The following is a 12,339-nucleotide window of genomic DNA, read 5'->3' as shown; positions in this document are numbered from 1 at the left end:
CCATGGGGATGAATAAAGTATCTATCTATCTATATACACGAAAAAAAATGAGGATAGACATTGAACCGGTGCTTGCAGAAATGTTCAATGGCACCGTGATTACCCATAAGGCGCTGCGTTAAAAAATTCTCCAGCGCTGAAGCACCGATAAAATACGCAGGCGTCAGCGCTGATGACGTCTCCGAGTATCACGCATGCGCGCAGTACACTGAAGGCCTTGGAAATATCGGGAGCAGGTAAGAACGTTTCTCTGTATTTTTATCTTAAACACCGACTTCAGGACAATTCCTGTGAAATCCGGACACCGTAGTCCACAATCCCGGGATAGTCCTGCTCTCGTCCCTCACTCTCAGCCCCACGATCCGTACACGGGCCCCGGGGAGCTTCCGGCTGATGAGGGAATGGGAACCTATGGATCTCTCAGACAGAGCTGAGCTCCAGCTATCTAAATGCAAGGATTAGGAACTCGGAGAAAGGGAACAAAATCTTTTACATCACCATTTGAGAAAATCGCCTTTGTTCTACCTCCAATCACTACCGAGAGAAAATCTGCAGATGCTGGAAATCCAAGCAACACACACAAAATGCCGGAGGAACTCAGAATTAGTACTCTTTTCCACAGATACTGCCTGGCCTGCTGAGTTCCTCCAGCATTTTGTGTGTGTTGCTTGTTCTACCTCCTCTTGCTCTGGACTTTCCTACCGGTGAGAACATGTTTTGACCCATTCTCTCTGGGCATATAATGATATCAAACACCTTTGCCCTGGGCAACAAGTGGCTTTCACATCACAAATGTGCCAGACTCCAGTGAGACAGACTACTGCCCTTCCCTTCATATTCATTGGCATTACCATCACTGAGTTCACCACCGTCAGTCACCTGGGGGAGGATTCAGGGGGAATATTTATGTAGAATACAGAAACTAGTGAATCCTGTTTGCATTTTGGTAATGCAAGAGTTGCTGGAAAATTTGCAAGTGGGAAGAAGTGGAGTGATATTTGGAAATCTGACTTTTTAAAGCGTAATTTAGCAAGCAAACCACATATGGACAATGTGCAAAAACTTTGGTGAGAAAATCCTTCATTACCTGTTACAGGCCTGCTACATAGGTTGTGGGAGAATGCAGATGAACTGGATTGAACCCAGAGGAGATCAAAGTTCCTATTGACAGTGATTTGCTAGCTGTGAAAATGAATACCTCTCTATATAAAATTCACTGTGCACATCTTGTCACTGGGTAAAAAATGCACAGTATATGCAGACTGATTATTACAAATTAGAGGGAATATTGGAGGGAAGGAGGGGTGACCTCCACTGGCCCTGATGCCCTCACCTACAAGATGTGCATCCAGCTGCAGCTTGTAACCCTGCACTTCAATGAGCTGGAATTTGAAATGGGTGAATTCTAGATCATCCAGGAGTTGGAGGTGTTGATAGATATGACATGCAGGGAGGTGAATTACACCCGAGGTGCAGGGCACAGGAAACTGGGTGAGAGTCAGGAAGGGGAATGAGGTTAAATAGGCATCACAGAGAACTCTAGTGGCCATCCCCCACAGGAACAGGAAGACCACTTTAGAAGCTGTTGTGGAAATTCCCTGGCAGAGTGCTAATAGGGGATTTGTTTGTTAGGGGAACAGATCAAGAGGCGACTAATATCCTAGTGGTAAGGCTTGCCAGAGGTAGTGGGGGTGGGGGGTGGTTACGTGGTTAAAGTAAGTTGTAATGGGAATGGGAGCCAGAATGACAGAACAGATAGTGGAGAGGGTGAATTGAATTGAATTGACTTTATTATATACATCCTTCATATAGATGAGGAGTAGAAATATTTACATTACGTTACCATCTAAATGTGCAATGTGTAATTTAAATTGTTTTATAATAATTAGTTTGTATATAGGACAGTCAAGAAAGCAAAGAAATCAATTAATCAGTCTGATGGCCTGCTGTAAGATGATGTACCGCAGCCTGTTGGTCCATTTGCTGTGGTACTGTGTCCTGGATGGTAGCAGCAGGAACAGTTTGTGGTTGTGTTGAATTTGGTTCCCGATAACCTTTGTTCCCTTTTTATACAAATCCATACGCCTACCATCCAGGCTCCCATCCAAACTTCTTTTAAATGGTGAAACCGAGCTCATATTCACCACTTGTGTTGGCATCTGATTCCACACTCACACGGTCATTTCAGTAAAGACCTTTTCCAAATGTTTCCGTTTAATTTTCACATTCCCCACTTACCCATGACCTCTGGTTATTATCCCACCCAACCTCAGTGGAAAAAAGCTGCTTGCATTTACCCTATCTATGCCCTCATAATCTTGTATACATATAACAATTTCCCAAAGCAATGTATAATTTCCTTGTTTATGTTTAGAGCCTTTTTTAGGTGTATAAGGTGATGAGGGACATTGACCGTGTTCATAGCCAGAGGTTTGTTTTCCCAGGGCTGAAATGTCTAACATGAGGGAGCAGAGTTTTAAGGTGCAAGGAAATAGATACCGAGGGGATATCAGGGGTAAGTCTTTTACACAAAGAGTGGTGGGTGTGTGGAATGCACTGCTGGCTATTTGACTGAGAGTGTTTCAGTTACTGTGGGGCCAGGAACCCATGCAGCTCAGTGGGAACAGGGAATAATATCAATGTCTCTCCAAACTGAGCCAGGTCACAGATTGGAGATGGCAGAAATGCTCCTCTCTTATAGAGATAGGAAGAACATCAGAGAGTTTGATGGTCATTCCAGATAACAGCAGTGTGCCCAGTTAGATGATGATTTCACTCTCCAACTTGTGTTGAACCTCACTGTAACAGTTCAATTCCCAGCTTGACAACTCAAGTGATCTCATCTGAAATGTTGTCCTGCAGCCACTGATGCATTTTGTTAATCTTTTTACAGGTTACAAATGACAGGGAATTTGTGTACGGGAATCTAAAACTCAACACGCCAGTTTTGCTGTCTCTGTCCAGATATTTAAGAAGTGGAGCAAGGGATTCACTCGATCATCCTTCCTGCTCAGACTGTGGGGAGGTTTTCACTCTATCATCTGACCAACTGGCACGCCTGTCATTTTAAACAGGCGATTCCCATTCATCTGCTCAGACGGTGTGAATTAATTCAGACGGATATTTGAACTAAAGGGACATAAGCAATTTCACACTGGGAGAAGGGATTCAGTCGGTCTTTCCTCCTGTGGACAAACCAGTCAGTTCACACTGGGCAGAGGCCATTCACCTGCTCAGACTGTGGGAAGGGATTCACTAAGTCATCCACCCTAATGGCTCATCAACGAGTTCACACTGGGGAGCGGCCGTTCACCTGCTCAGACTGTGGGAGGGGATTCACATGCTCATCCCAACTGAAGATACATCAGCGAGTTCACACTGGGGAGAGGCCATTCACCTGCTCAGACTGTGGGAAGGGATTCACTCGGTCATCCCACCTACAGAGTCATCAGCGAGTTCACACTGGGGAGAGGCCGTTCACCTGCTCAGTCTGTGGGAAGGGATTTGCTCAGTCATCCACCCTAATAGCTCACCAGCAAGTTCACACTGGGCAGAGGCCGTTCACCTGCTCAGACTGTGGGAAGGGATTCACTACGTCATCCACCCTAATGGCTCATCAACAAGTTCACACTGGGGAGCGGCCGTTCACCTGCTCAGACTGTGGGAAGGGATTCACATGCTCATCCCAACTGAAGATACATCAGCGAGTTCACACTGGGGAGAGGCCATTCACCTGCTCAGACTGTGGGAAGGGATTCACTCGGTCATCCCACCTACAGAGTCATCAGCGAGTTCACACTGGGGAGAGGCCGTTCACCTGCTCAGTCTGTGGGAAGGGATTTGCTCAGTCATCCACCCTAATAGCTCACCAGCAAGTTCACACTGGGCAGAGGCCGTTCACCTGCTCAGACTGTGGGAAGGGATTCACTCGGTCATCTGACCTAATGGCTCATCAACGAGTTCACACTGGGGAGCGGCCTTTCACCTGCTCAGACTGTGGGAAGGGATTCACATGCTCATCCCAACTGAAGATACATCAGCGAGTTCACACTGGGGAGAGGCCATTCACCTGCTCAGACTGTGGGAAGGGATTCATATGCTCATTCCAACTGAAGATACATCAGCGAGTTCACACTGGGGAGAGGCCATTCACCTGCTCAGACTGTGGGAAGGGATTCACATGCTCATCCCAACTGAAGATACATCAGCGAGTTCACACTGGGGAGAGGCCATTCACCTGCTCAGACTGTGGGAAGGGATTCACTCGGTCATCCCACCTACAGAGTCATCAGCAAGGTCACACTGGGGAGAGGCCGTTCACCTGCTCAGTCTGTGGGAAGGGATTCACTCGGTCATCCACCCTAATAGCTCACCGACGAGTTCACACTGGGGAGAGGCCGTTCACCTGCTCGGACTGTGGGAAGGGATTCAGCTGCTCATCCCAACTGAAGGTACATCAGCGAATTCACACTGGGGAGTGGCCTTTCACCTGCTCGGAATGTGGGAAGGGATTCACTCGGTCATCCCAACTGAAGGTACATCAGCGAGTTCACTCTGGGGAGAAGCCATTCACCTGCTCAAGCCTGAATTATACCTCTGAGTAGGCACTATGGCATAACAGACTCAGTAGCCCATGCATGTTGTCTACACGGTTGTGAGCATTTCTACTTGTGCGTTTGTGTGTCTGCGTCGCTCTGCCAAAATGCTAGTTGGCATTGGGGTTCTATGCTACTGTGTTGAATTGACCCGTGTGGAGTTGGGAACGATGGCGACTGCTGAGTTCATCTTGTTGGAGTTGGAGCTAATAGATGTTGAACAAGAGTTACTTTTATTGAAATTACTGCAGCACAGAAAAGAGAGAAGTTTTTCCATTTCTTTGCGCATTCCACAACGACCATACCGATGTTTATGGAAATTTCTTTCCACAAATTTGATGCCATTTTCAATTCTTTATGGTGTGCCGACGAAGGGTCATGCAAATGGACATATTTTCTGACTTCTTCACTTACCCTCTCCTCAATTTGGTCCACTTCCCAACTTCGAAGCAACAGGAAATGCACAGGAGGAAACTGGCTGCTGCCAAGTAGACCAATCACAGTTCTTGCGGTCTGTGTCGCCACGACACATAGGTACATTTTTGGGAATGTGCGCGTTAGGCTACATTGGGCAAAAGACTCTGTTGGAGGCGCTAAATGGAATTGCTTTCCGGCTTTGCTCCGTTCATTTTAAATTTACTTACCACCCCTTTAATATCTTTATCAAAGTGTTTATAACACTTTTATATGTTTGAATTTGAATTTTAATCGACTAAAATGGCTTACAGAGGAAGAAAGGCATTAGCCGAAGGCAAGGAAACTGGTGATGGAAATGGAAATAAAGAAGATGTCTTTGAACAGCCTAAAAAATTTCCACTTACTTTACCGGCTATCTAGAATCTTTTGGATGAAAAACTTGATGAAAGATTTACTACCTTGGAAGTATGGTTAAAGGAGAGTGAAGGTGGATTGGCAACACTTGAAAAGAAGAACGAAAAACAGCAGTGGCAAATTTCAGCAATTATCAAAGCTGGCAAACTTTTGTATCACAAATTGAATTCTTTGGAAATGAAATGAACTTCGACACTCATACATTGGAGCAGAATAAAGTCAAGATTATTGATTTGGAGAGTCAAAGCCAGACTGAATTTGCGAATAATAGACTCAGTGCGGACGTTGAGAGCCGGGATCTTACTCAGTTTTTTCTCAATTCTCAATGGAGGTCTTTGGCTCGGAGGTTTCTTCTTCTCTTCCTGTGCTCAACTGCGCACATCGGGCGCTGAAACCAAAACGATCAAAAGGGTTAAAACCGCGTCATGTAATTCTTCGATGTCACAATCTGAATACCAAGGAGCACTTCATTCAGATTGCTTGTCAGAATGAAGTTACTGAGCATGAGAATCTTAAGTTTCATTATGTTGAAGAATGTTGTCCTGAGGTGATGCAAGAAAGATTGCATTTTAAAATGGTGATGTCAGAATTGTATCAGAGGAATCTTCATCCGGCTTTGTTATATCCCTTTCACCTAAGGGTTGCTCTGCCTCATAAATCATTTAAATGGTTTAAATGTGTGGATGAATCAAAACAATTTCTCGAAGATCTAAGCTTGAACGCAGATGTCTAATGTTTTGAAGATCAATATTTGAGTTTGGATGTCTATGAAATTTACCATTCCTTTATGTCTGTGTATATCTGGTTTATTAGTTAACAACCAGCTTATAGATTTGGACAGTTTAGAACTTTGCCCTTGAGTTGATTACAGTCATACTGTATTTTGACGTTCAGAAGTTTATTATGTTTCCATGTTAAAGTTCCTTTCTTTTACCTTCATTGTTTTACTTTTTTATTTTTAATTGTTTGCTTTTGAAAATTATTAAGACTCTGATTTGCTGATTATTTCTTTTTTCTTGAAATATTATTAAGATTGTATTTTGTGTCATTTTTAAAGACCTTGTCTTTTAAAACGGTCTGCAATAGGCTGTTTTCTCTGAAATGTGTTTGACATTCCTTGTAATTTTTTGACTATGGGTGCTTTGTTTATTTTTTTTTGTAATTTGGAGATTTTCCCTCAGGGGAGATGGGGGTAGAGAGGTTCTTAGATAGTTCTCTGGCTGTCTATTGGCCAGGTTTTTGGACTTTGTGGGTGGGGGATAGGGCTATTTTTAGTCTAGTATTTTTCTTTTGGGCTGAATTGAAGCTACAAAAATGTCTGTATTGTCATAACTTCCGGTTCCTCTTTAAACTTTCCCTCTTCCTGATTCGTGAGTTTCCTATGCGATATGGTTAACCCTTTACATACTACATTGTTTATTTAAGGAAAATTGATATCATTAATTATTTTGGCATTATTAATTTTGTTTCATGGAATACGAATGATTTGAATCATCCAATTAAATGGAAGAAGATTTTTAGAGTTTTTCATAGACTGAATGCTCAGATTATCTTTGCACAGGAGGCTCATGTGAGGAAGGAGGATAATCAGCACGTCTTTAGGTATTGGAAAGGCCAACAGTTTCACTCATTGACTAAGGAGAAAGTTGTTTCTTTTTTCTAGACTCCTGGAACTCATTTGTTCACTACAATACAATTTCAGACCCATATGGTAGATCTCTATTAGTCACTGGTTAACTTTATAACGATAAATTAGTTTTGGTTAATATTTATGCACTAAATACTGACTATCCTGAATTCTTTAAGCACTTTTTTGTACTTTTTCTCAATTTAAATGAATATATGGTAATAATGGGTGGAGATTTTAATTGTTGTCTGAATCCTATGATGAGTGGTGGTTCAACTCTATTTTACTTCAGGGCATAAGTTTTGTTAATTTCATTAAAGAACAGATTGCCTTTTTCTTTTCAACTAACTCAATGGAAGAAATTTTCAGTGGGATATTATACGATACCTTTAAAACATATATCCAAGGGCAAATTATCTCATACTCTGCTGAATTGAAAAAACAAATTCTTAATGAAATATGTACATTGGTTAATAATATTACAGAAATTGATAGAAAATATTCTTTTGCTCCCATTTTAAGTCTTTATAAAGAGAGAATTGAACTTCAGATGCAACATCATTTGTTATTAACATCCCCGATTGAAAATCAGTTACGGAGTCTCAAGATGGCGCTCATGGAGTAAACCGCATCTAGGCTTTGCTCCAAACCTTTTACGTTTTTTTTAACCTACAAACACCCCTTAAACTTATTTTAAAGGGGTCTAAACATATAGAATTTTTTTAAAAACTATTTGAATTACTCTTAACCCGCTGAAATGTCTAGAGCAAAAGAACCGAAACAGACGAAAGAACCGTTAACTTTAGAAGTTGTTGTGAAGTTTATAGACGCTAGATTTGATGAATTGGAGAAAAAATTACTTGGAAGATTTGCACAGTATGACAATCGTTTGAGATCACTCGAAGAAAAGTTCCTGACCTTTTCACGGGAATCAAATGAACAACAAGCAAGCATTTTGGCTCTTGAAGAAGCTGCTCGTAAGAAGGATCGTATAATCGAAAAAATGCAAGAAGAGCAAACTTCCACGATCCAACAGATGGATCGCTATAAAGCTAAAATTACTGATTTGGAAAATCGTTCTCGAAGACAAAATCTTCGGTTAATTGGAATCCCGGAAAAATTTGAAAGCGGTGATCTGACCGTTTTCTTCTCCAAATTTCTAGTGGATGTCCTGGGCGAAGAAGTCCTGGATAACCCCCCATTAATCGATCGGGCTCACAGAGTCTCTAGATATCGGGCAGATTCAAGTCTGAAACAACGGCACATAATTCTCAGGATCCATTATCCTCACATCAAAGAACGACTGATTCGTGCGGCTCGTAAAAAAGGTATGATAATCTATCAAAATTTTAATTTTCGCATTCTGGAGGACTATAGCCCCGAAGTACTACGGGCTAGGCTGGCTTTCAGATCGGTTATGTCGAATTTTCACCAGAAAGGCTTCAAGCAAGCGTTGCTGTTTCCAGCACATCTGAGAGTCACCCTTCAAGATGGATCTTTTCGGCTGTTTAAATCGCCAGCGGATGCTCAAGGTTTCCTGGAACAATGACATTTGATCGGGCTGATCAATGTAATCTAGCCTATAGATTTGGATCTGTTATAATTGACGTTTGGGTTCTTTTTTGATACGGTTCATATATATTTCTTATATACGATTAAAGCTCTCTTTTTTCTACCGGGTTTATTCCGATTTCATATTTTTATATATTACTAACCGATTAATGTTGAAGATGACCTATTAGGGTTATTTTTTTTCTTTTTTTTAATCGATATACGCTCTTTTTTTACATTTTTAGCATTTGAATATTAAGATTTGGAAGAATAAAATGGCGTTTCTTCTTCCCGACAGACTCCAGTGTCTGTAGCGTCATAACTGTTTTGATCTGTTCGAAAGTGTTAAATCTTCATTTATTGTTTTAATTTTTTTAACCCTTTTGATAATATACATTTATAACACTAATTTTATATTTTAATTTTTCCTATATCAACCCTTTTTTTTATAATGTGGGTTGTTTGTATTTTTTTTTAACTTTGTTACGTCTGAGTTGCCGTCTTGAGACAAGGGGGTAATTTTAGTATTAGATCGCTCGCTTGCCTCTGTTTGGCTTTTTTCCTGGGGTTTTGAGGGTGGTGGGAGGGAGATTTTTCTTTTTTTTCTTTTTTCTGCTTGCTTTTTGCTTAGTTTTACTTCATGGGCTCATATGAAACTACTAAAATGGCTGCGGTGCTGTGACTTCCGGCTTCCCTTTGAACTTACTTTCCCCTTCCGAGTTCATGAGTTCACTTTTCTTTTAAACCTATATGTTAACTGTAATATGTATTGTCAATATGGATAAGACTATTAACTTTGTTTCTTGGAATACTAATGGTTTAAATCATCCGATTAAACGGAAAAAAGTATTCAAAGTATTCCATAGAATGAATGCGAATGTTATTTTTGTACAAGAGACTCATGTTAGGAAGGTGGATAGTCAGAGGTTGTTTAGGTTTTGGAAGGGCCAACAGTATCACTCAAATTCGCAAGCCAAAGTGAGAGGTGTTTCTATTTTTATAGACTCATCAACTGCTTTTATACATTATGAAACAATTTCAGACCCGCAAGGTAGATTTTTGCTTATTACTGGGTTGCTTTTTAATTAAAAAGTTGTTTTAGTTAATGTTTATGCTCCAAATACTGACTGTCCTGAATTTTTTAAATGTTTATTTACATCCTTTCCTAATTTGAATCAATACAGATTGATAATGGGCGGGGATTTCAATTGTTGTTTAAACCCTTTGATGGATAGATCCAAACCCATTCAAACTTTTCCGAACAAATCGGCTTCTCTTATTAATTCTTTTATGATTGATTCAGCTATCTGTGAAATCTGGCGTTTTCTACACCCTAATGATAAAGAGTTCTCATACTTTTCCCATGTGCATCATAATTACTCAAGGATTGACTACTTTTTCATTGATCAGCACTTCCTTACAGATGTCATGGATTGCAAATACGACTCTATTGTTATATCTGATCATGCACCTTTGAAGTTATCTATTAAGGTGACGGATTCACATATTAGTACTAAAAGTTGGAGGTTTAATTCTGTTTTACTGCAGGACTCTGACTTTATTAACTTTATTAAACAGCAAATTGATTTGTTTTTCTCAATAAATTCCACAGCAGACATCTCTAGTGGAACTCTCTGGGATACTTTTAAGGCATATATTCGTGGACAGATTATTTCATATTCTGCCGGAGTTAGGAAACGAACTAACTCTAAAATATCAACATTAGTTGATAAAATTAAGGCAATTGATAAGATTTATGCATTGACCCCTAGTAAAGAACTTTATAAAGAAAGGGTGGAACTTCAAATGGAGCATAGTTTATTGTTAACCTCTTCGATTGAAAGTCAGTTAATTAAATCGAAAGCTCAATTTTATACATATGGAGATAAGTCTGGTAAATTACTAGCTAACCAATTGAAAATTGTTTCGGATAAGCGACAAATTACTAAGATTCGTAAACAAGATGGTACTCTGACGATTGATCACAAAGAGATAAATACAGCCTTTCAAGATTTTTATAATTCTTTATATCAATCAGAATGTACTAAAGACTCTTCTATAATGAGTGAATTTTTAAGGAAATTGAATATTCCAAAAGTAACTGCTGAGGATAGTGTATTTTTGGATACACCTATTACGGAGTCTGAAATAGAAAAGGCCATCTTCTTAATGAACTCGGGTAAAGCTTCGGGCCCAGATGGTTTTTCTGCAGAATTTTTTAAATCCTTTTCTTCTATACTTTCTCCTTGGCTTTGTAAAATTTTTAAAGATGCATTAAGTATAGGTAAACTACCACAATCTTTTTATGAAGCTTCTATTTCTTTAATTCTTAAAAAAGATAAAGATCCCACTGAATGTGCATCTTATCGGCCTATATCTTTGCTGAATATGGACTTTAAGATTTTTAGTAAAATCTTGGCTGTTAGATTAGAAAATATATTGCCTCGGATTATTTCTGAGGATCAGACTGGATTTATTAAAAATCGTTATTCATCTTTTAATATTAGAAAATTAATTAATATTGCTTATACTTCTTCATCTAAAATCCCAGAATGTGTCATCTCCTTAGATGCCGAAAAAGCATTTGATAGAGTCGAATGGTCATATTTATTTAATGCTTTGCAACATTTTAATTTTAGTTCAAAATTTATATCATGGATTAAATTAATATATCAGAAACCTTTAGCTTCGGTTTTCACTAATAATCAAAGATCCCCTTTTTTTCAACTATTTCGGGGTACAAGGCAAGGTTGTCCTTTAAGCCCTTTATTATTTGACATTGCTTTGGAACCCTTGGCTATAGCTATTCGTGAATCACCCAATATTTTAGGTATTACCCGCGGGGAGACGATGTATAAGGTATCATTATATGCAGATGATTTGTTATTATATATATCTGATCCTGAAAGATCTATTCCTGCTATTTCTTCTTTGCTTGCTCAATTTAGTAACTTCTCTGGGTATAAATTGAATTTTAATAAGAGTGAACTTTTTCCATTAAATATGCATACTCCAATTTATAATCGGGTACCATATAGAATTGTTACAGACTATTTTACTTATTTAGGTATTAAAATTACTAAAAAACATAAAGATTTATTTAAAACTAATTTTTTGCCTTTAATAGATCAAATTAAGCAACTTGCTAATAGGTGGTCCCCACTATCTATGTCTTTGGTAGGTAGAATTAATGCCATTAAGATGATGATACTACCTAAATTTTTATACCTATTTCAAGCATTACCAATTTTTATTCCTAAATCTTTTTTTGATACAGTTGATTCTAAAATATCGTCGTATTTGTGGCAGAACAAAAATCCTAGGTTAGCTAAAAAATATTTACAGAAGCCTAAGAAGGAGGGCGGTTTGGCTCTACCAAACTTAAGATTTTACTATTGGGCAGTTAATATACGGTATTTGATATTTTGGACACAAGAATCGACTACAGTTGCTGGCCCACAATGGGTAAATTTGGAATGTAAATCTGTGCAAGATTTCTCATTGATTTCAATCTTAGGATCTTCACTTCCCTTTTCGTTATTTAAAATGAACAAACAGATAACTAATCCTATAGTCAAGTATACATTACGAATCTGGTTTCAATTTCGTAAATTTTTTGGTTTGAATAAGTTTATACTGTCAAGTCCTATAACAGCTAATTACTTTTTTCGACCATCTTCCATAGATCAAGCCTTTTATTTATGGAAAACAAAAGGTATAACATGTTTTCGTGAT

General features: G+C 39.1%; 2 protein-coding genes across 5 annotated transcripts in view; both read left to right on the top strand.

Annotated features, from left to right (window-relative positions):
* LOC140723535 (NACHT, LRR and PYD domains-containing protein 3-like) overlaps positions 1 to 12,339 on the top strand; it is a 488,497-nt gene that overhangs the window by 292,493 nt on the left and 183,665 nt on the right. The window lies entirely within an intron of this gene.
* On the top strand, positions 183 to 8,729 carry LOC140723561 (uncharacterized). The gene is made up of 2 exons (XM_073038132.1): positions 183 to 236; positions 2,894 to 8,729. The coding sequence occupies exon 2, from the start codon at positions 3,273 to 3,275 to the stop codon at positions 4,602 to 4,604; it is 1,332 nt and encodes a 443-aa protein (XP_072894233.1). The 5' UTR covers positions 183 to 236; positions 2,894 to 3,272; the 3' UTR covers positions 4,605 to 8,729.

This window comes from Hemitrygon akajei, unplaced genomic scaffold (genome assembly GCF_048418815.1).
Source record: "Hemitrygon akajei unplaced genomic scaffold, sHemAka1.3 Scf000118, whole genome shotgun sequence".
NCBI classification, from domain to species: Eukaryota; Metazoa; Chordata; class Chondrichthyes; order Myliobatiformes; family Dasyatidae; genus Hemitrygon; species Hemitrygon akajei.
The sequence above is the reverse complement of the archived record's forward strand: the minus strand, read 5'-3'. Positions and strand labels throughout refer to the sequence as shown.